The 25,106-nt window shown below is 39.3% G+C and overlaps 1 protein-coding gene across 8 annotated transcripts in view; it reads right to left on the reverse strand.

Moving 5' to 3' along the window:
* Positions 1–25,106, reverse strand: part of WDR33 (WD repeat domain 33) — a 105,303-nt gene that overhangs the window by 20,611 nt on the left and 59,586 nt on the right. For 6 of the 8 annotated variants that reach the window (XM_058715642.1, XM_058715640.1, XM_058715643.1 and 3 more), the window contains exon 8: positions 3,180–3,306. In XM_058715642.1, the coding sequence (XP_058571625.1) occupies positions 3,180–3,306 (127 nt within the window). Of the gene's footprint in view, positions 1–3,179; positions 3,307–6,606; positions 17,983–18,806; positions 22,049–25,106 lie in introns of those variants that run through there. The other 2 variants (XM_058715645.1, XM_058715646.1) reach the window with 2 other exon arrangements.

Here is a 25,106-nt window from a genome sequence, read left to right on the forward strand (position 1 = left end):
GTTAAAAAGGACATGGGTCAAGACGGCAAGAGGTCTGTAAAGCATGAAACAGCACGAGACCACAGTTAAAGTACACTTGAAAGAAATAGGTCAATGACAGAAATAACATCCATTATCTAAGCATAGTTTTCATTAACCAACTAAAATAGCAACAGAACCTCAACTGTACAGGGAAGCTGATCTGTGAAGCAGGGAAGCACCTGAGCATGTAAATTAATATTCAATAAATCTCATTAACTTTTCAAAGTTCAGTGAGGCTCCTCTCATTAAGACAAAGCATACAAAAGGGGCACAGGCTAGTTTGAGGGTTAATTTGAACTAAAAACACCGCAACAAGTCGAGGCCTGCAAGGAGCACCGCTCACATTTCCCTTCAGCGGCTGCAGCCACTGCAGTCTGCAGCAAAGCAGCCTTGCTCCAACCCCTCACTCTGGATTTGCCTCCCTTCCCAGTCACAAGGACCAGGATCCAGCTGTTTCGTCAAAAACATGTTAGTAACATAGCCATTTAAATATGAATGTCAACAGATAATTCAAAGACAAAACTTTATTATGAGGCTGCATCAGAAATAAGCACCTCAGACAAAAAATGAGAATGGATTCAAAACTGGAGGGGAAACTTCTCTCTAAACAGATGTGGTGAGATGGAAGAGGGCTGGAGCAGATGTGCCGAGATGGACAGATGTGGCGAGACAGACAGATATGGTGAGATGGGACAGATGTGAGATGGAGAGGGCTGGGGCAGATGTGGTGAGGTGGGCAGATGTGGCGAGATGGAGAGGGCTGGGGCAGATGTGGTGACATGGACAGATATGGCGAGATGGAGAGGGCTGGGGCAGATGTGGCGAGGTGGGCAGATGTGGCGAGGTGGGCAGATGTGGCGAGATGGAGAGGGCTGTGGCAGATGTGGTGAGATGGACAGATGTGGCAAGATGGAGAGGGCTGGGGCAGATGTGGCAAGGTGGGCAGATGTGGCGAGATGGACAGATGTGGCAAGATGGAGAGGGCCGTGGCAGATGTGGTGAGATGGACAGATGTGGCAAGATGGAGAGGGCTGGGGCAGATGTGGCAAGGTGGGCAGATGTGGCGAGATGGACAGATGTGGCAAGATGGAGAGGGCCGCGGCAGATGTGGTGAGATGGACAGATGTGGCAAGATGGAGAGAGCTGGGACAGATGTGGCAAGATGGACAGATGTGGCAAGATGGAGAGGGCTGGGGCAGATGTGGTGAGATGGACAGATGTGGCAAGATGGAGAGGGCTGGGGCAGATGTGGCGAGGTGGGCAGATGTGGCGAGATGGACAGATGTGGCAAGATGGAGAGGGCTGCGGCAGATGTGGTGAGATGGACAGATGTGGCGAGATGGAGAGGGCTGGGGCAGATGTGGCGAGGTGGGCAGATGTGGCAAGATGGAGAGGGCTGCGGCAGATGTGGTGAGATGGACAGATGTGGCAAGATGGAGAGGGCTGCGGCAGATGTGGTGAGATGGACAGATGTGGCGAGATGGAGAGGGCTGGGCAGATGTGGCAAGGTGGGCAGATGTGGCAAGATCAAGAGGGCTGCGGCAGATGTGGTGAGATGGACAGATGTGGCAAGATGGAGAGGGCTGGGCAGATGTGGCAAGGTGGGCAGATGTGGCAAGATGGAGAGGGCTGGGGCAGATGTGGTGAGATGGACAGATGTGGAGAGATGGAGAGGGCTGGGGCAGATGTGGCGAGATGGACAGATGTGGCGAGATGGAGAGGGCTGGGCAGATGTGGCAAGGTGGGCAGATGTGGCAAGATCGAGAGGGCTGCGGCAGATGTGGTGAGATGGACAGATGTGGCAAGATGGAGAGGGCTGGGGCAGATGTGGCGAGATGGACAGATGTGGTGAGATGGAGAGGGCTGGGCAGATGTGGCGAGGTGGGCAGATGTGGCGAGATGGAGAAGGCTGGGCAGATGTGGTGAGATGGACAGATGTGGCGAGATGGAGAGGGCTGGGCAGATGTGGCGAGATGGACAGATGTGGCAAGATGGAGAGGGCTGCGGCAGATGTGGTGAGATGGACAGATGTGGCAAGATGGAGAGGGCTGGGACAGATGTGGCAAGATGGACAGATGTGGCAAGATGGAGAGGGCTGGGGCAGATGTGGTGAGATGGACAGATGTGGCAAGATGGAGAGGGCTGGGGCAGATGTGGCGAGATGGACAGATGTGGTGAGATGGAGAGGGCTGGGCAGATGTGGCGAGGTGGGCAGATGTGGCGAGATGGAGAAGGCTGGGCAGATGTGGTGAGATGGACAGATGTGGCGAGATGGAGAGGGCTGGGCAGATGTGGTGAGATGGACAGATGTGGCAAGATGGAGAGGGCTGCGGCAGATGTGGTGAGATGGACAGATGTGGCAAGATGGAGAGGGCTGGGACAGATGTGGCGAGATGGACAGATGTGGCAAGATGGAGAGGGCTGGGGCAGATGTGGTGAGATGGACAGAAGTGGCAAGATGGAGAGGGCTGCGGCAGATGTGGTGAGATGGACAGATGTGGCAAGATGGAGAGGGCTGGGACAGATGTGGCGAGATGGACAGATGTGGCGAGATGAAGAGGGCTGGGGCAGATGTGGCGAGATGGACAGATGTGGCGAGATGGACAGATGTGGCGAGATGGAGAAGGCTGGGCAGATGTGGTGAGATGGACAGATGTGGCAAGATGGAGAGGGCTGGGACAGATGTGGCAAGATGGAGAGGGCTGCGGCACATGTGGTGAGATGGACAGATGTGGCAAGATGGAGAGGGCTGGGACAGATGTGGCAAGATGGACAGATGTGGCGAGATGAAGAGGGCTGGGGCAGATGTGGCGAGGTGGGCAGATGTGGCAAGATGGAGAGGCCTGGGGTATGTCTAGTAAGTGGCACAACATCAGCTCCATATACCAAATGGTACATCGTGAGACATGGCAACCTAGGGTAGCGAGAACCACCTCCTCCTCCCCACCCCCACACCCAGGATCCCCAAATTACATTTAGATACATATAGCAGAACAGAAACCACACTTAATTAATAAGAAGATTCTAGGTACGAGTCCATCTGTTGTCTACCCTAGATTTTCAAGAATACATGGTGGGAAAGAAGGCTCAAAGTTAAGGAATACAGGCAGCCTTGTGCCCCTTCATTTAGGGACCAAGGTAGGGTTCCTATCACTTACAGTGTTGCAAGACTCTGCCCCGTCTTGGGATCCCAGAACTTGATTGGTTGTTGACTATCTTTACTTCCTGAAACAACTAACCCTTTTGTTGGATGCCAGTCTACACATTTCACATCTGCACCATGCCCTGTGGGAAACAAATTAAGATAAAACCTAATCAGTCACACATTTAAAGCAGAACTCCACTGAATTTAAACCAGAGTAGACAAAACTATTATAAGTTTTGATCCTAGTACTGTCATATTAATCTTTTTGAAAAGACTCTTTGGTCTTTTGAGTTTTGGATACAGCAACCTCTTCCAAGGCCACGATGCACAGGAACTATTCCTCTTCTCCTACAACTAAGCTCATCTTCTTGCCTACCTGCTGGAGGGCCAGTCAAAGCATTTTGGAAGCTGCATCACCCAAGCCCCATATTTAAAGCTTTTTATGTTTTTGCAGGACGATCATAATCATTGGGCACGATCCTTGCCGTTCACTCCAGGTTTTCCCACTTCACAATGATCCTTATAGATCAAAAGTCCTAAATTCAGATTCACACACCAGCATTTTCTAGATGTGGCAGTAGGAAAAGTATTCCACTTATTGAAATGAATTGATGAATTTGATTAAATCAAAATGAGAAAAACAATCCCTGTGTCATTCACATACATGCCAGCTACTCTGTTTAGTGCTTACTACAAGCATCACCTCTTGAAATCCTCACAAAATCCTGAGAAAGATATGATCATTACATCCTTTTTATAAGGGAAGTAAAGAAACAGAAGGACTGGAGGGGTTAACTAAGACGTCCTAGTTTCCAAAGCTAGTCAACGAGAACAGGAGCTGGAATGTGAACCTGGTCTACAGGATTCCAGAAATAGTTCTCTTAACCACAGTGCTAGAGCATGAGGTCACTTCACAAGTGGAACACATTAACTGATACTAAAACTCACTAAAGTCAAAATCACAATTTACAGAACTCAAAGAAACTAGTTATGGCTTTTAAAAAATCAGTGCTATCCAGAAAAAGCCTCAGGAGCAGTTTATACAGCACTACAAAGCAGGTGAAAAGGGAGGTAGAGAGTATTTCAAACAGCTCCCTCTCTAATCAAGACCAAATCCAGCTTCTATGAAGTTTGAGGTGGGAAGGAGAAAGGATATGGAAGAATATCAAGGGAGGGAGGTAGGGAAGAAGGAAGAGATGGTTCCAGAGGTAGTAGAAAGTAAATTTGCACCAATTAAGGTGAGTGATTTGGGGCACCCATGTGGCTCAGTTGGTTGAGCGTCCCACTCTTGATTTTGGCTCAGGTCATGATCTTGCAGTTCGTGAGATGGAGCCCTCTGTCGGGCTTGTGCTGACGGTGCAGAGACCACTTAGGATCCTCTCTGTCCCTCCCCTGCTCGTGCTCTCTCTCTCAAAAGTAAATGAAGGAGGAGGAGAAGGAGAAGGAGAAGGAGGAAGAGAAGAAGGAGAAGGAGGAGAAGAAGGAGGAGGAGAAGGAGGAGGAGGAGGAGGAGGAGGAGGAGGAGGAGGAGAAGAAGGAGGAGGAGAAGAAAAAGAAGAGGAGGAAGAGGAGGAGGAGGAGGAGGAGAAGAAGAAGAAGGAGGAGGAAGGAGGAGAAAAGAAGGATTTGCATCTCAAATAAGCAGGAACTTTAAAAACAAGACCCCATGCTGGCAAGCATGTAAGAAGATGCCAACTGCCTGGGCAACAGTTTAACAATGTGTACTGAAGCCTGAAAAATGTGCGTATCCTACGACCCAATGACCTCATGTCTCAGAATTTATCCTGAGGAAATAATGGATGTACAGAAAGATTTATTTACAAGAATGTTAACTGATAGTTTATTCTGAAATGCCCTCCAGAAACATATTGCAAAATATATTTCAGTATGGCATATGGGCTCAATGGAATATGATGCACCTGTTATAAATGATAATATAGTAATTTAACGATGTAATTACAATGTTCATGATACAATCTCAAAAATACCAGTGTGTGCAGTATTCCTGATGCCACGAATGTAAAAGATAAATTAAGACCATGAGTGTATGCAAACCTATCTAGAGAAAAAAATGCAAGAAGTCTAGACACCAAACTGTTTCCAGAAATATTATTAAGATGAGTAGAGGTATTAAGGTGATTCTTATTCCTGTGTGTTTTGTTTTTATATTTTCTTTTTGTAATGTTTTGTGCTGTATATATATAATGAACATATATAATTTTATATATGGGACCCGAAGGTGGGAAAGGGGAAATTTTATTGTTGTTTTGATTTTATTAAGAAAAAGAACTGAGCATGGTAATATTGAATAGAAATACACTTCAGTCCCCCAGCCCCTTGTTTGGCTTAAGAAAGTTTAATGTCATTAACAACTAAGATATGGCCAGGAAATTAAAATAACTTTATGGGCCCCTATCACCCAAAATCAAGTATTATGTATAGATACATGTGTATTTTAGCCAAATTTGGAAAATACGTTAGAAAACACTTTTAAAATACAATGCATTGTGCAAAAAAAAAAGTTCATACTCTAAGCAGCCCCCTCTAACCTCGCCTTTTCTGGGATACTTTTGATATTGCCTCCACTTTATATGTTTAGTCTATATAGTATATGTTTAAAGAAGTATATGCAGAAAAAAAAAAAGAAAACCCTATCAGTTCATAAAAAAGAAACAACAAAATATATTTTAGCTGCTTTGATTTTGTTTTCTGAAGTTTTCTACAATGTATTTAAGTAGAATCCAAGCCAAGTGAGGAATCCCATCTATCCTTTTCTGCTAAACAAATTTACCCATATCCAGACAAATCACTAATAAAAATCCAACTGATTGGAACTGATTCTTGGATATTATTTTATTGGTCATTGTCCTTAATAAAATAAAAATACTACTATTAGCAAGCATATACACTTATTATATGTATGGTATTCTTTTTTTTTTTTTTTTTTTTTTAAGAGAGTAAGAGCATGGGGGGGGGGGGCTGGTGGCGGTGGACAGAGAGAGACAGAGAGAGACAGTGTCTTAAGCAAGCTCCACGCTCAGTACGGAACCTAATGAGGGGCTCGGTCCTACAACCCTGGAATTGTGATCTGAGCCAAAAACAAGAGTCAGACGCCTGGCTGAGCCACCCAGGCACATCTGTATGGCACTATTAGTTATTCTAAGCAAAGCATGTATACTAATACTTTACATATGAAAATTACAAATAGGTTGAACAACTTGCCCATGATCACACAGCTGATATATGGCAGAGCAGACATCTTGAATGCAGGGAGCTGGCCCCTAAGCCATAGCTCTTAAATGCCTATTGCCCCATTAGATGTGGAAAGGTTCGTCTAAGAGTTACAGGAGGAAAAGAAAACATGTCCCTTTCTATTGGCTTCTATATGCACAAAGACTCACTGAAAGATAGCAGACAGGGAACAGATGGAAAGGCAAGTATCCAAGTCTTTACATTATTTTATTTTTAACTATATGCACATGTCATCTATTTTTTTTATTAAACACAAATAAAAGTTACCTAAGAAAATATGTACAAAATAATATGTGCACCATGCTAATAACATTTGTAGCTTAAAAAGACACACACACAGAGCGCACACAAACATTTGCTCAAAAATGTACAAAATGTGTCTGAAAGAAAACACAAGAATCTCATCACATTAATTGCCTCCAAGAGAGGGAACTGAGTAAGGAGACTTCACTGTATATTGTTTGGTACTTTTTAAATACTGAAACACATGAATCATCTATTGAGAAAAAAATCAACTAAAATTTTTAATTTACTAAATAGCAGTAGACTGATTACCTCTGGAAAGTGGATACGAAATGGTTGCAAGTAGCACGTATCATTGTTACAATTTTTTCAAATGCAAAGGAGGAAAAATAAATAGCTTAACCCTGGCGCAGAAGCACACTGATCTGCAACCGCTTCCTTCTTCAGTAAAAAAATGTTACTGAATTTCCAATGAAGTGACAAAAATGCTTTCAAATGATAAAATTGTACCCTCTCATGTCAGTGTTGACACAATTAGATCCAGAACAAGGAGACTAATAGAAATTTATCCTAAGAAAATAATCTAAAGGTTTTTTTTAACTTTTATATTTAAGAGATGGCATTTGAAACCTTGTTGAAAGTAGTGAAAATGTGTGAACAAATTTTAGAGGTGGGATAATTAAGCGAACTGTGTCATGGCCAAAAAAAAGAACATACAACTATTAAAATAAGGATTCTAGGAACAAAGGAAAATGCTCGTGAAATAAAGTGAATTTTAAATTAGCAAGCAAAATAACATATGTATAAATGGTGCATATACCACAGGGGTGATTATGAAAATGTTCATGTGTAAGTACAGAAATATGAATAAGCAGCAAATGAAAACTATATTGAGATCACAGAAACAAAGGTGAAGTGTTCATATTTCCTCTAATGTTACAGTGTGGTTTTAACCATAAATCACATAGGTTAGATTTTTGTGTGTGGGTAACTTTCTGATGTTTTTAAAATGAGGAAAAAAAACCACCACTGAATGCAAGTTACTTTGCTAGGCAGTATTTTTCTATCAGAGTAACAAAAATTAAATTTGGTGACCCCAGCAATAAGAGAATAGGCACTGTCATCCATTACTGGTCAGAAAGTAAACTGGTACAATTTTGGGAGAGGCCATTTGGTCAAATCTATCAAAATGTTACAGGCTTGGGAATGCAAGCTGGTGCAGCCACTCTGGAAAACAGTATGGAACTGTTTCAAAAAACTAAAAATAGAATTACCCTATGGCCCAGCAATTGCACTACTAGGCATTTATCCAAGGGATACAGGTGTGCTGTTTTAAAGGGACACATGCACCCCAATATTTATAGCAGCACTATCAACAATAGCCAAAGCATGCAAAGAGCCCAAATGTCCATTGATTGATGAATGGATAAAGAAAATGTGGTACATATATACAGTGGAATATTACTTGGCAATCAAAAAGAATGAAATCTTGCCATTTGTAACTACATGCTTGGAACTAGAAAGTATTATGCTAAGTGAAATTAGTCAGAAAAAGACAAAAATCGTATGACTTCACTCATATGAGGACTTTAAGAGACAAAACAGATGAACATAAGGGAAGGGAAACAAAAATAATATAAAAACAGGGAGGGGGACAAAACAGAAGAGACTCATAAATATGGAGAACAAACTGAGGGTTACGGGAGGGGTTGTGGGAGGGGGGATGGGCTAAATGGGTAAGGGGCACTAAGGAATCTACTTCTGAAATCATTGTTGCACTATATGCTAATTTGGATGTAAATTTAAAAAAATAAAAAATTAAATTTAAAAAAATGTTATAGCCTTAATTCTCCTAGAAATTTACCTGTGTCTGTAGTTGTAAAATCACACCAAAATTTTACAAACATATTTATTGTTCCTTGTTTGATTCCCAAGACTGGAAACAACCCAAACATCCATCAATGAGGGGTTACTTAGGAAAATTAAGGTAAATCCATGTAACTGAAAACAGTACAGCTGTTAAACTGAGGCAAGATGAGGGAACGTTTTGGGGGTGAAGGAAATGTTCTATATCTTGATTATGGTGGTGGTTACAATGAAGCAAAGGAAAGGAACATTTTGAAGGGACTGAAATGTTACATATCTTCATTATGGTATATGTCAAAATTCATAGAACTGAATACCTAGCAAGGGTGAATGTTACCATGTGTAATTTAGACCTCAATAAGCCTGACTTTTAAAAAAATATAAGCAGAAAAGCAAAGTGTAATTTCATCCAATTTGTACAAAAGAAAACGTAGCTGATAATAGTTTTTTAGGGAAAAGAAATGCTATGGGAATAAGTAGGCATTTACTCTTGTACTGCCTGAAGTTTTTAACATGTTCTTTTATTACTTTACTTAATGGCAACTGCCTTTGGTCTCCTTCTATTCAAATCTTAAGAAATGACTGATACTAATTAGTGCCTTTGTCACTCAATACAGAACTAACCAGTGCTTGCAGTCCCAGGAAGATGTGCTTCAGAACCTCAGTGGGGATGCACTTTTTCGGATAGCTCTCAGACTCAGTATGAATGAATGAAGTTGTATATTTCAGGTTTTGTGAGCTGGGTGCTATATATAGAAGCTTAATTTTATATAAATTATTCTCTCACAGAAAAATGATTGAAGCCCAAACACACAGCTTATCAACTGTAACCATTAACCCAAAAGAATGTCTCTATACTAATTTTTATCATTTGAAAGGTCCAGAATTTCAGGATAGAACCATTCAAAATTCTTTGTGATCCCCAAATATGGAAACTTCACGAACGTAATTAGTATTTGCAATGCTGAAGCAATTAACACAGATGGAATTGAAAATTTATTCAAGTGATAACTGTTTTTACAAACCAGTGACCGAGATATTTTAGAACTAACATCTTGCTAATGGCTCAAGCTCTAGGACTAAAAACTTCTTGCCAATGGAACACCAAGCAATTTTTAAAGTGGCCCTTAATTGTAACTTTTCAGAATCAAGCCTGAAAATATGAAGATAAAATTCAACATCAAACCCGCTCCAGGTACTACAAAGCCTAACACAGGGCAAGGTGTAGCCTTGCAGGGATCTGACAGGGGTCTACAGGTAGACTGTGGTAAACACATACAGTCTTCCATAGGAGAAGAGCTTTAAAGAGCCAGCAATATAGGTGCATGGTTACCAAGCAAAGATTCCAGGATCCCTGGGAAAGGTCACAGTACCTCTACCCACACTTGACTGCAATTAGAAAGGGAGGATATGCTGGAAGAAAGATTAATATTCAAAGTTGGAGCTGCAATTGCTAATTCTAAAACTAAGAGATTCCAGTTGCAAATCATTACATAAAGAACAAGACTGTCATAATAAATCTATGTGTGGAATCCCTTAAATACTTACAGATACTTAAGAATTTAACCTGCACTGTCCAATACAGTAAAACTTATCAGCCACACGGCTACTTAAATTTGTGTTAATCAAAGTAAAAATGTAGGTTCTTCAGTCACACTAGTGACTTTTCAAGTGCTTGACAGCCACATGGAACTATTGGCTAGCATACTGGACAATACAGACATGGAATAGTTCCATCATCACAAAAATTCCTATTGGACAACACAAGTTTAGACTGTAATTAGCCATTTTAAAGAAAGTTCCTCCTTAAGTTCCCATAATGGTATCATTTTTATTCACTGTTACATAATGAACAACAAAAGAAGTATCTTCAATTGATACTAGAGCCAGGGAAGACCTGCAAAGTTATCCAGTGCTGAAATTGTTACATTAAGATAAAGCTGAGGCCTAAAAGGGGTAAGGCAGTGTCCAGAGGTGGCCTGGATTTCCTTACCATCCCTATCTTCCCTTCACCTTACTATATAGAACATCCAAATGAAGTGGCAAAATACAGCTGACCCTTTAACAGGGGATTGAACTGCACAGGTCTACTTACATGCACATGTTTTTTTGATAAATACAGCACTGTACTGTAAATGTATTTTCTATTCCTTATGATTTTCTTGGTAACATTTTTTCCCTCTAGCTTACTTTATTCTAAGAATACAACATATAATACATATGACGTATAAAATATGTATTTATCAACTGTTTATGTTATCAGTAAGGCTTTCCCATCGACAGTAGGTTATGAGCAGCTAAATTATTTTAAGGGAATCAAAAGTTACACATGGAGTTTGCAGCGGAGGTATCCAGGTCCCTAACCCCTGCATTGGACAAGGGTCAAAAAGGTTCCTCTTGTTTCACCATCAGTCACATGTAACTGAGGAGACTGCAGTAGACCAACTTCTGTACACCTTTCCATGTCTCAGAATGACAGAAGAACAGAATCGAAGGGTAAAATTTAAAAATAAATACATAAATGAGAATTGCTTCTTTTAACTACCTGAGAAGTAATCAGATGGATTCTGGAGACCAGGGAGTCTTATTAAGAATAAAGGGATGTGGGGGACAGGGGAAAGAAAAGAAAAAGAAAGGAACATGGCAACCATGACCTAACTCCACCCAAAGAAATTATAAACTAACTTAACAATACTAGGTTACCTTTAGAGATTAAGCTTTGCGGGGAACGAATTCTGCATCATTTCTTAGCTAGCTAACACTCTCTTCCGGTCCTAGCTAAATGAACAGTGACAGAATTAGCATCTTTTAGGAGCTAGGTGGTACTGCTTTGTGGATGAACTGGAGTCTGACACACCACACTTGTTTAACTTACTTCTTCAAAATAATTATTTGCAAAAAATAGCCGTAAGTTGTACACTAGAATTTATGCCAAATAGGAAGAAAACAACAATTTTACTTATTATACGTGATCATTCCTTCACACGCTCATTTGTGTGCTTTCCCTTGTTCATTAATTCAAAATAAGTGTGCACAATAGCAACATTTATTGGGCTCCTACTTTGGATGCTCAATCTCTAAAATATGTATGTGATCACCAAACAAAATGAGGACTGAACACTGGGGAAATATTTGTAGAATCATATAATTCAGGTACAATAACTTTCAACAAAGTTAATACTTAGAATAAAATGTTTGCCGAATAAAGACTGAAATCAAGCTAACAAAAACTAATGGTTCTTAAGAGACTTTTCTCCACAAATGAAAACAGAAAAATCTCTTTTAAAAAAAAAGTTACATAACTTGCCTAAAATAGCAAGATGCAGAATGCAAAACAATTTTTCCTAACTTGATGTGTTTTTCTTAGGACAGATCCTAGAAATAAAATGCAGAGACTTCTTAATAAAACCTAAAACTCTAAGAATAACAGGACAGATGGTTTAGTCATTAGATATTTGATGAACAGTCCCAGATGCACTTTTGTAGAAAGTGGAGGCTTTTCTGTTTATTTCCTATCTCAGAACCATAACATGTAGTTCAGTGACAGAAGCCAGTAGGGGAATGAGGTCTGTTTGTAGACTCTTCCTTTAGAAGAGGAGGTTCCCTGGCTTCTGTGATATTGTATGTAAACTGTGTGCCTCTGTGTATTCAAGAACCTCATCTCTCCTCCACAGCCTCACCAGATCCTAAGGCATCTGTCATCCCACACAGGTAAATAGTCCTGCCTTAAGACAATGCATATGACCCCAAGGCTCGGTGAACAGTCTGAAAACCAGTATTTTTATTTGAAGGTCAAAAATAGTGTCCATTTTCCCATTTTATTTTTCCTGGATCAGGCCAGTATATGAACAAATCTTAAGAAAAATTTCTTTTACACATAACTTACAAAAAGCACCAAGATTTTCTAATACAGGAAGAAAAAAAGCAAACAAAGAATTCAAGTACCATCTCATACATTAACAGTTGAAGAACTGTTATTCAAGAAAATGTGTCAAACAATAACAACAAACTCCATCTACTTCCAGCCACAGGAACATAAATGTGACAGATCAGTTTAAAGCAAAGGGTATTTGTTGCCAGGGTCCACAGCCAGACATTTTAGTATTCAATAGATTAGCGAACTCCATTAAAAAATTAAACATCATAAATAACTTGTACGCTGGCCAATAAATAGGCAATTTATTAACATTTTACCTCCCTTTTTTTGCAAAATGATTTTAAAGCCAATCCAACTGTCAATGTCAACTGAAAGTGATACTATTAGTATTTCCATCATCTAAATCTAGAAAGTGACATTAGTAAAAACTGATAGAATTAAATGGAAAGTCAATCATGCAAACATTATACCTCTAGGCAGTGTTTTCAAGGAGTATGTTCCAAGCAACAACAGAGCACAAAATCTTGGATTTTGTTCTGTGGTCAAAGAGTCAGGCAATGTTGAATTTTAAAAATTAAGTTTTTTTTTTCCATGTCTGAGAGTTGCTTTCAATATAAATTACAAATCTGCAGGTGAGAATCTGACCATGGGTTTTTTTTTTTTTTTCCCAAACCACTCGCAAGTCTCCCAGAAGATGAATGTGGGAAATTATGAAATGCTAGCTTATTATATTGTGTGCAGTGATGAACTAAAATTCAGGACCGCAGACACCTCTGAGGGAAGAGGGGAAGGGCACTGGAGAAGGGCGTGTAAAGGGATTTTCACCACGTCTGTAATGTGCTCTTCTTTTAAAAAATTCAGAAATAAGCATGGCAAAATGGAAGGATTTGACACAGCTGAGTGTTAACACAAAAGTGTTTATCAGGTTGTAAAAAACTGAAATGTATGGTGTCAGAAGAGTATCCAGTATACAAGCATAAAAATTCAAATGAAACAAGGGGGTAAGATACATCATAAATTTGCCAATCTCCTACTTAAGTCACACATTTAATTTGCATATGCAAGTAAAATGGTTTCTATTTATCTGTACCATGTATTTACATGAAAGACTGACCTAAAAGAAATTGTCAGGTAGGTTAAAAACTGAAATTAAGCATACATGTCATAAGATTAATGCCAGGTAGCTACTTCTGGCATCAAAGTGAAATGTTTTATGAATATATGACATATAAATGATTTCTGAGCCCAATAAAAACATATACAGGTATAAGTTTGCTAAAACTTACATGTCAGACTGCTACTGAACTTACACAATAATGTGGGGGAAGGGTGTAACAGAGGAAAAGCACAGCTTCCCTGAGTCAATTTAAAAGACTGTATTTAGAAAAATCTTGTGGATTATGTAAGGGAGAAAAACAATTAAGAAATGATTGATACAACAGGAAACTCTACACTTTCCCCCCAAAACACTGCCTGATAGTGTAAAGAATGAGTGTCAACACTCTATATTCTTCAGTTCAAAAAGCAGGAACATTGCATCATGTTTTCTGCCAACCTGCAAACTCTTTGTTGGTTTTTCTTCTTTTAAAATATTCAAAAAAAAATAAAATTACAAGGCTATTTTGGACAATATTCATCAAAGAAGCCTAAAGGGAAAGAATGCAACCAAATATTCTTTCAATCTCATTGCTATTTTACTGTCCCAAATATTAACAACCAGTATCACAAAGCACAGGAGCCATTAGTCTGAGATGGGAGCTACCTGGTGTCCCATACACATGACAGAAACCAGCTACAAAGTCCTTTATAAGAAAGTGTGCATTGGTGTGTGTGTGTGTGTGTGTGTGTGTGTGTGTGTGTGTGTGTGTGTAAGATCAGAAGTTCTCTAGCAAACATTTCTGCACACATTCATAATTCAGTATTAATATACAGATGATGTAATAGTCTTAAAGAATCACGAAAAGAAGCATATAGTCACCACTTGAAAAACTAGAAAAGAAAGTATAAAAACCAAAAAAAAAAAAAAAAAAATCTTGGAAAGAATAATGGGAAGGCCTGGAAATACCAAGACTCCCAGAAAGAGTAGCACCTATGGTGTACCACATTAACAACAGAGTCACGACCACTAGTAGACAAGACACCTTGGCCAAAAGTGAAAAGAAGCCATGCCTGAAACCCCTAATAAAGAAGAAAAGGCAGAATCACAAAAGGAAAACAAGAGTAATTTTAAATTATACTTTAAGGCATTTTTGGGGAAAGCTTTCCTTCTGAAAAAAAGATTTAAAAAGTAAACTGATTCATCACCCTCAATTGGCCAGATTAAGGTCACTGTTTTTTAAAGTTGGAGGTTTAGATACACAAAAGCAATAAGGAATCCTGACCAAACTAGAAGTAATTAATTAACCCCATGATAATCACAGTTATGCCCAACATCAACTGTACTGTGAATCTCTTGAGTTTTGCCAGTATCTACTTGTGTATATTTGCACATTTTTGGCTCCCTATAAACCCTTTTCATCTACCACTAAGGAAGGTAACAATGGCAAACTTAAAAGAAATTTACCTGTATCATAACAAGGTTACACAAACCCCTAAGTAACTGCTGGAGGCAGGTGTCTACCACATGATTCCCAGCAGACTGTAATTTCAAGCTATTATTACTAAGAACTTTTTCTATAAATACGTAATCCGAGATGGCATCAACACTCCAATTGGCTCTTAATTATCTCCCTTTCTGTTTCAAAGCAGAAATAAGAAAACAAAACCTCAGCTGGGAGCTGGTGATATTACTTAGCTTCCATCATAGTATAAACAATCAAATAAATATGAGTCCACAATGACCTAAATAACTGAATAAACAAATAAGAGTGGGGAGAAGAGCTGAATCTCTTGTGCATGAAAATTCCAAATAACTTATGTAGTTACTGCACCCTCAAGGACGTGAAATGGAATTTCCCACACCTTAACTGTGGGCTGTGCTTCATGACTCTGCCTTCCAAAGAGCACAGCAGGGAAGGCAGAGAAAGAGTAGCCTTACACTGGACAATTCTGACAAACACTGCCTCAACCTCGTGATCAAGGTCATCAGGTCATGTTGTTAGTGTACATCCTTGCTCTGAGGTAATGAAAAGGGCACTTGACCTCTGTGATGTTCCCCCTCAAATCCCATAAAACCACAACTAATCATGAGAAAAACATCAGATAAATCCCAATTGAGGGACATTCTACAAAGTACCATAAAATTTTCTCCTAAGTCATGATCTCATGGTTCACAGGATTGAGCCCTGCATCACACTCTGCACTAACAGTGCAGAACCTGCTTGAGTTTCTCTCTCATCTCTCTCTGCCCCTCCTCTCTCTCAAAATAAATAAACATTAAAAAATTTTGTTTTTAAAGACAGAGTAAAACTTCTTACCAAAACACTAGCTCCAAGAAGACTGGAACAAGATCTTGACAGTGCTAAAGTTGGGGGTGCGGGGCTGGAGGGAGACTCTGAATCTAGAATTCACTACCCAGTCAATGCCTCTTTATAAAGGTAAACATGAAATGAAGACATACAATAATTTTTTTTAATTTCTCCCACAGATCTCAGAAAGAAAAAAATATTTACCATTCTAGAAATGTGGAAACCAAGTAATAAATACTTAGTAGGAAATGTGAAAATCCAAACCGCTTTAAGTTAAACTTAATATATTATAAAGAATACCAGCATTTCCTTGAGGTGATTAAAATCTGCCATCTTCTTGTATTTTACTGAATGAATAATGAAAAGCTGAGAGAGCAAAAAATACATCCATGCACACTGTATTAAAAATCAAAATTGTTTTCTTAGGGAAAAGAGATCAATGGTTAATTCTGCCCTCCTCTCTGAGCAGCATCAAGACAGAATCACAAAAATTCTCATTTCCACATAGTCTACTAGACTTCCCTCCATAGGAAGAAAAGATGAAATTAGCTTTGTCCAGTAGAAGCACAGGTACAGTGCCAAAACAGTATTATTTGAAAGCAAAGAAAGGATATATTAAATATACTTTAATTCATATTGGTACATTGTTTAGTGCTCATACATTATACAGCAGTTACTGGTAAAAAATATGGAGTAGGGGCACCTGGGTGGCTCAGTCAGTTGAGCATCCGACTCTTGATTTTGGCTCAGGTCATGATCTCCCAGTTCGTGGGATCGAGCCCTACCTCTGCACTGACAGCACAGAGCCTGCCTAGAATTACCTCCCTCTCCCTCCCTCCCTCTCTCTCTCTCTCTCTCTCTCCCCCTCTCTTAAAATAAATAAACATTTTTTTAAAAACCTGCAGTAAACCTGACCTGTTCAAACATCAGATGTCACCAGTTACAGCCTTATGTAATTTACTTAACCCTTGCTAAGCCTTAATATTTTTAAGTGTTAATACTCAATTATTGGGTTGTTTCAGGAATTAAATGAGAGCTATATAACTTATCATCATGCCTGGCACACATTTTGAACAGTCAACAAATGCTCTTATTTTGATTCAATCTCTGCCCTGAAAAATTCCACCATGAGGACAGATATTTCCAGTCAGTTATCCAGCAAGAGCTCTTCCTACTATGAACAGAATACAGGAAAGCAGAAAATGGCTCGATTTAAAACTACTTCCACAAAGTAAGACTTAAGATTTTGCTAAATTTCAGTTTTCAAATGACCTCTGAGAAAAGAACATTGAGTTCCAATGACCAACATCCAAACCAAGTTTTAGACTTGATCTCATGCCGTGTCTCTCTCAGAACTGGAAAATCGATAATGGGGGCCGTCATTGCCTGAATGACTTTGACAATGTTTTAAGTAACTAAGAAAGACAGATAATACTTTTGCTATAACTATGGATTCCACTAGACTAAGATAATGCAGTCTCCAACACAGAGACTTACTTTTATATGTATGGAGTAGATGTTTGACGATTCTCTGCAGTTTCTCTTTTTTAAAGAATATTAACTCCTTTCTAGGGAGAAAGAAACCTATAGGAAAAATACCAGGTTTAACTCAAGTGTCTTTCAGTCCTTTTACTCAATCACTTACCTCTAAATCCCCCACTGCCATGTATTATCTTAAGCTTCAAATACATGATTAAAAATTTAAATACATACTATTTTTTAAGATATAGAGAAATGATGTAAGTAGGAAAAATGCCAGGAGGGAAGTAATGGAAATTGCTTTATTTCTATTTATTTTATTTCTAAAGGTCACTGACATGAAAAAGAAATTATGTCTTAAAATAAATCATGATTTTAGTACTAAATGAAATGGTGTATACAAGCCCCCTCCTTTACTTTCAAAGGTTTACAGTGGAGGCACTTATTTCCCAAGACCACTAATTTTATTAAAATTTCAAAAAGCTTCAAGCCAAGTGTGAGCATTCTCAAAAAATAAGTGGGCTTATTACTGAAGAATAAACCAGAGCAGAAACAAACGAAACCCTAAATACACAGCAGACTGTAAGAGGCCTTTAAGAGACTTGGGGGCACCTGGCTGTCTCAGCTGGAAGAGCATGTGACTCTTGATCTCGGAGTCATGAGTTGAAGCCCCACACTGGGTGTAGAGATTACTAAAAAACAAACAATAAAAGACTCTAGGCCCCAAGACAGTTCAATGACAAAGGCTGTGATGTTGTAGTGAGGATAATTACAGAAGCTTCCATAAAGTGACTTGTCCAGACCCCTGCTGACCTCTCATTTATACAGAACAGCCACCTTCAGTTAAAGTCAGACAACAGCTTTCTAAACAAAGCAGAAGTTAAGTCTTGGGAGAAACCCAAGAACAGGGTTTAAGACTGGAGGAGAAAGCAGCACGCACATAGCTTGAGGCAATGCCGCACTATGACCCCGAAGCAAGGACAGAAGGGAAGGAAGAGGAAGAGTGAATGGGGAAAGAGGAGACAAGAGAGGGAAGGAGGGTGGGGAGGAGGGAGAAAGGAGAAGAGGCATTCTATCTGAGAGTGAAGTCAACCAAGCATTTCACCTCGTAACACAATCCACTTAACCGTGGCTTGTGGCAGACGCTGCTCACCTCACACCTGTCCTTCCCACCATCACCACCCCCACCCCCACCATGCACACACAGTCAACAGTGAGGGCTGGCATCCAGGGGAGGAGACTCTGGGGTAAGTGGACTTATTTAATGGTAAAAGAAATGAAAGACAGCTACTTATGCTAACCAATACAAATCTTCATTCAAATATTTAACCAACCAAGGATCACTGAACATCTGAGAAAAGTCAAACAGGAAGAAAGAGAAAGACCAGGAAAAAAGAAAGATTAAGTTACCCCAGGGAAAACAAACAGGAACAAGACCAAGGCAAACCAAACCAAATAAGCTGATTACTATGCTAAAAACTTAAAGGGGTATATTCATTTAAAACAAACAAAAAAAGCAGGTCACTATGAAAAACAAAAATACCAGGGAACCACTAGGAGATCTTGGAAATTACACACAGTGGTAAAATTAAAATTTCATCAGAAGGGCTACAGAACAGACTGGGCATGACTAAAGATAGTATTCTGGAAGATAAAAACAGAAGAAATCTCCCAATTCTTAAGAGGAAAGGAGAGAAACAAAATATGAAAGGAACAGTTAATACAAGGCAGATAGCTCCAAGAGGCCCAACATTAATATATTAAAAGTTCTACAAGAGATAACAGAAAATGATAATCAAAGAAAGAAGAAAAACTCTTTGAAAGAAAGATTTGAAAGTGTAGATTAAAGTGAGCCAAAAAAGATAAAAGTTTAAAATGCTAGGGGCTGGGGCACCTAAGTGGCTCAGTCGGTTAAACGACCAACTCTTGATTTTGGCTCAAGTCATGACCTCACAGTGCATTGAGTTCCAGTCCCAAGTTGGGCTTTGAGCTGACAGCTTGGAGCCTGCTTGAGATTCTCTCTATCCCCCACCTCCCCCCCTCTCTCTCCCTCTCTCTCCCTCTCTCTGTCCCTCTTCTGCGTGCTCTCTTTCCTCTCTCTCTCTCTCTCTCTTAAAAATAAACACTTTTTAAAATTTTTAAATAAAATAAAATATATGGGGAGCCTGAGTGGCTCAGTCAGTTAAGCATCCATCTCTTGATGCTGGCTCAGGTAATGATCTCAGGATCATGAGTAAAAGCCCCACAGTGGACTCCATGCTGAGTGTGAAGCCTGCTTAAGAGTCTCTCTCTCCTTCTACCATTCAAGCTTTCTAAAAATAAATAAATAAATAAAAAATAAAATACTTACACCTTAGTGTGGGTACAGTAAGAAAAGAAGTTGACAGAGAAAGAGCAATCATTTCAAGAACATTCAGAAAGGAAATCTAGGTTATATGCATAATAATGAGAATCAGAATAACATCTGAAATTGATAGATAATAGAGGCCTTCAAAATTCTGAGGTGTATTCTAGAAGCAAGAATTCACAACCCAAACTATGAGTCAAATATGATGGCAAATTATACACCTCTCCAGGCACTAAGAATTTTGAAATTTATCTCCCAAACACTGTCTCTGGAAAAAAAAATTTTTTTTTCTGATGTATTGTCAATTAAACTGAGAAAAAAATGAGTGGACTTAACAAAGGAAGCCAAAGAAATCCCAGTATGACTACAGTCACTGGCACAGAAGACAGTTCAAATCAAAGCAGGAAGTCAGAGAGCCGGCTAAAGAATGTCTTCAAAAATAAAAACAGGCAGCTTTCTGCCTCCAGGTCCTGTCCCCATGCTTTAATAAAATCACTTTTTTTTGCACTAAAACAAACAAATAAACCAAAATTCATGTACTGTCACTGCAAGACTAAAAGAATTTTTAAATGCTTTTGGTGACCTTACAAACAAAAAAACGAGGAAGTAGTTAGAAATTGCAAGAAAAACTAACGCAAACTAAAATCCTTGGCAGTGTCTAAAAGTAAAGGGAGGAGAGAAAGTAGAAAGACACCGAGGGGCATGTGTTTCCTCATGTAACATAAGGTGAGTGAGTCAAAGGAGGCTGCTTAAAGTTGGTGGCCCGAAAAACTAATGAACTAATAATAAGCACATCGAAAGCTATCAGAAACCACCAAAACAACTATAATTTGTAATGATAAAACCCAGGAGGCAGAAGGCAGTTGGTGGTGTAAGTACATGAAACTCTTCATCTTTCATGACAGGAAGTAAAGAGACACCATATCAGACAGATATACCATATACCAGGAAATATATTATTTTAAATTCTGATGGTAACCACAGGAATAAAAACAAATTGGTTTAAAATTTTTATCTCTGGCGAGTTGTAATGGATTGGCAGATTTTTATGTTTCAAATTCCATCCTGCTATGATGTTGGAGAAAAGACTTTACCATGTGAGCAGATTGTAATTTTTAAAAATAAGATTGCATTCTTAAATGGTGGGAAAATCTTAAAATGTTAACCCTGTCATTTTTAGTTTTTGGCTAGACCACAACAACATTCTTAAACTTTATCATTAAGGACTCCAGGACTGTGAGGACAACTAAGAAGTATCTCCCAAAAGCTTAAATGTTCATAGTCTTTGATCCATCAGGTTCACGGTTAGCTGTCTATCCTAAAGGAAAACTTACATGAGTGGGAACAAATAAAAAGGTACAAGAAAGCTTAGTGTACAACTCTAAACCTCTTGCAAATCCTAAACGTCTATCGAGGAGAATGGTTATGTAAGTTATGGTAGATACATGCTATGGAATGTTATAGTTACCTAAAAAGACTGAGGTAGTAATGACACGGAAACATGACCGTGATATATTGTATTGGGAGAAAAGCAAACAGCAGAAGAATATATATGTGGTATAATCCCGTTCCATGTAGTTTTTTTAATGTATACCTTTTTGTATATGCATAAGAACTGTGGAAACATACACACCAAACTATTAACAGCATAGTGATGAACTCTGGACATGAGACTGAAAAAGGGGAGAGACAGACTTTTCACTTCTAATTGTGTGAACTTTTTATGAATGTTTATTACCTTTGTAAAGGCAGAAAACCTCAAGAAGATAACTTCCACATTAATCCCACCCAGTTCTTTCCTTACCTTCCCACCCCTCCACTCCCCCAACACTGTTGCACCACAGATCTCAGCCTTCCATCTGGCACATGGTGGGGATGTGTGAATCCAAACCTTACAATACTCTCCGAATCTTACTTCCGTGCGATACACAGAAAATACTTGCTGCCATGCATGACTGATGAAAACAATGCATCTTAATGTTGCATTTAGTCTTCGGCTTGGTTGGCTGCGGCATGGCATTGCTAATAAAGCCAAAGTTACAAGTGATATCCCCACATAAGCCAAAAACTGTTATGCAGTCTGCTTTCATACTCATCTGTCATCTTCCTGGTGACAGTACAAGGTGTGGAAAGAGCAAAGTAAATCCATTTTAACTAGTGGGAACAAACGGACAGTGGGCTTCAGTCTCATGGTTGTATTCTGAAGAACACACATGCACATTTGTGTGACCAGTTTACACATTTCTTTGCCAGTCGACTGCACACAGTCACTGAGTTGTGTCATGTTGCCCAGAGAGCGCTGGTCAGCTGAGTATCTGCAGCAACACTGCCTGTCTGTACTCTGTGGGAATAGTGTGATGCTGGGGTATGTGGGACCACGAAGTTCTCAGTTTCTGTTCTTTAATTCCCGTCTTCAGTCATCACAGTGAACAACAAAATCAAAGTAATATGACAGAATGAAGGCTACACAACCTTCACTGTGCTTGAAGTATCATTTTTCTTTCATTACTCATTTTTAGAGAAGGCAACAGTAAGAGGAGAAAATCAAGACTGACGGATAATAGAATATATGTGGACTTACAAAGGGACCACAGTGCTAGTTATATAAATATCTCTAACGATGGAGTATTGGATTCTGATCTAAACTTAAAATGTCTATTAAAGGGGCGCCTGGGTGGCTCAGTCGGTTGAGCATCCGATGTCGGCTCAGGTCATATCTCAGGGCTCATGGGTTTGAGCCCCGTGTCGGGTTCTGTGCGGACAGCTCAGAGCCTGGAGCCTGCTTTGGATTCTGTGTCTCCCTCTCTCTCTCCACCCTCCTCCGCTCATGCTCTGTCTCTGTCTCAAAAATAAAAAAAAATTAGAAAAAAAATTTTTTTTCAATGTCTACTAAAAATGCCCAAATAAACAACTCACACAACAAAAACGTATCATGCTTTTGGCCCTTATATTTTTTTCAGGATACTATAAACCTAGTAAAAAGTAGCAATGGAAAAGGGGCACCTGGGTGGCTCAGTCGGTTATACATCTGACTTCAGCTCAGGTCATGATTTCACAGTTTGTGAGCTGGAGCCCTGCATCGGGCTCTCCGCTCTCAGCACAGAGCCCACTTTAGATCCTCTGTCTCCCTTTCACTCTGCCCCTCCCCTGCTCACGCCCTCTCTCTCAAAAAAAAATTTTTTTTTTTTTAAGTAGCAATGAAAAGAAAATTCTGCTATAAATCTGTAAGACAACTCAGTATATCTTATGCTCACCAACTATCAACTGACCTAACTAGAACTCAAAAAGAAAAAAGCTAGGAGTTATCAGGAAGACTCCAATCATTATCTGTTCAAAAAGCAAACAGGCAAACAACAGACCAAAGGAAAAGAACAGAATCTGGGGGACAGTGCCTGGGGAATAATGGAGGTGCACTACCGCCTTAAGGGAATACGGTGGTTCTGAGATGACAGTTGGAAGTAAAGTATGAGGACTTGCATAAATAAAATTTTAAAAAATAAGTCATAGTTCCATTTCAATGTTATTTATTTAAATGTGGCTTACAATACAATTAATTTGATTGATGACACTTCTAATCCTAAGAACCCTTACTGAAAATAGGATAACCACATATAATATCCCATCCCAAATCCCAAATCTTGATCTAGTCATATCCTTTTAAATAAATCCTTCATAATGCCTTTCCTAATGAGCTCCAAAATCCTCTTAAATCAAATTCACTGAAATATGTGACTTTCTTTACACCATCTTTCTTTGCACATAAGTGATGTAAGCAACACACATTTACTGCATGCCTGCCACGTGAGAAGGGGATCTTCTGTGTGCTTCTCCGACCCTCACAACCACCCTGTGAGGTAGGTATCATTAGCCCTACGTGACAGAGGAGGAAACACAAACTCAGGTGGACTTGCCCAGTGGCAGAGCTGGGACTCAAAGCCAGAACTACGGACTCTCAGATGACTTATGACTGCCCCCAGGGAAAAACTATACTGTACCTAGAATTCTGGTGCAGCTGGAGAAGAGGCTCGATAATTTTAAGTTCCTTTTTCCTCATCACTTAAGCATTGTAAACAGCAATGACACTATGTTCTCCTACCATTAAGTTATTTTTTTAATTTGGAGGGTATCTTTTATTTATTCGTTTATTTTTTAAGTTATCTCTACACCCAGCATGGGACTCAAATTCGTGACCCCAAGATCAAAAGTCGCATGCTCTACTGACTGAGCCTGCAGGCGCCCCTCTTATCATTAAGTTTTGAATGTTAACAACACATAAAATAAAATTTACCCCTCCCATTTTACAGGGAAAAAATAACATACCACAAATAGACTTACAGTCATCATTAATTAGGGAAAGACATAGTAAACTGTACTATTATTCTACATCAATCCATCTGGTAGATGGATACTTACAAAGACATAAATGTAAATCCACTGGTTGTAATAAATCATAGAAGAGTAAATTCTGTGGGGATCATTAAAGTGGGTTGCTGCCCAGACAGATTTAGTTTCAAAACACAAAACCTGATCCAGAAACTTTAACCAAGAGAATGTACCACAAACCTACATGCCTAAATTATATGAAGACATGTCCTGGCATCAACACATAATTTAGACACTGATAAAAAATGGTTATGTAATAGTTCCCTGCTAATCTTAAAATTGTGGTAACTCTAGGATCCCTTTCCCTATGCAAAATTGCGTACTGTAGTTGGCAAATAAAATCGAAATGATAGTTCATTTTAGGGTGTTTAAAACTTAAAACACACACATTTTTCTGCGTGGAATGGTCTTTAGGTCTGAAACATTATCGCCCTTAGTTGGGTCCAAAGCAACCACACTCTAATGCTACTACTGCTCTACCAAAAGCACCAAGATGTAAAAAGTTTTGCAATCTAAATACTTTCTTAAAGGTTTCTGAGAATCTCATGAATATGCAAAGCTATCATAAAGCTATGAAGAGTTCAATGACCGAACATTACATTCTTTGTTGCCACAGGAAAATTCCACAGACCAACAACAGATCTAGTAGTACTGCAGGAGGAAGACTGGTTTGCCTAGAAGGTATCTTGCCTGATGGAACTACACACTTTGCATTCTCCCTTCTTGTGACACCACCCAAACGTGCTACTCAGCTAAGTCTTAACTACTAACCTAACTTTTCTAGTTCTAACACTTACTCATTTTTATTTTTACCACAGTTTTTATTTTTTTCAGTATTAAGAATACCCTCAACTTGTTATTCAAGATGAAGATATATAAAGAAGCAACTGATACATATTGCAGTTTACTAGGACACAAAATTTTGTCCTCAAGACCTCCAATTTAGAAGTATCTCTGGACCTGCCTGAGCCGATGCTCCAGAAACATGTGATTTTTAAAAATTACTACTTTTAAAGCTACAAAAACTATAAAACTACCTTATTAATCATACATATATTCTTCTGTATACTGTAATAAAATCATGCA

The sequence above is a fragment of the Neofelis nebulosa genome, chromosome 2, assembly GCF_028018385.1.
Source record: "Neofelis nebulosa isolate mNeoNeb1 chromosome 2, mNeoNeb1.pri, whole genome shotgun sequence".
In the NCBI taxonomy this organism is placed as follows: domain Eukaryota; kingdom Metazoa; phylum Chordata; class Mammalia; order Carnivora; family Felidae; genus Neofelis; species Neofelis nebulosa.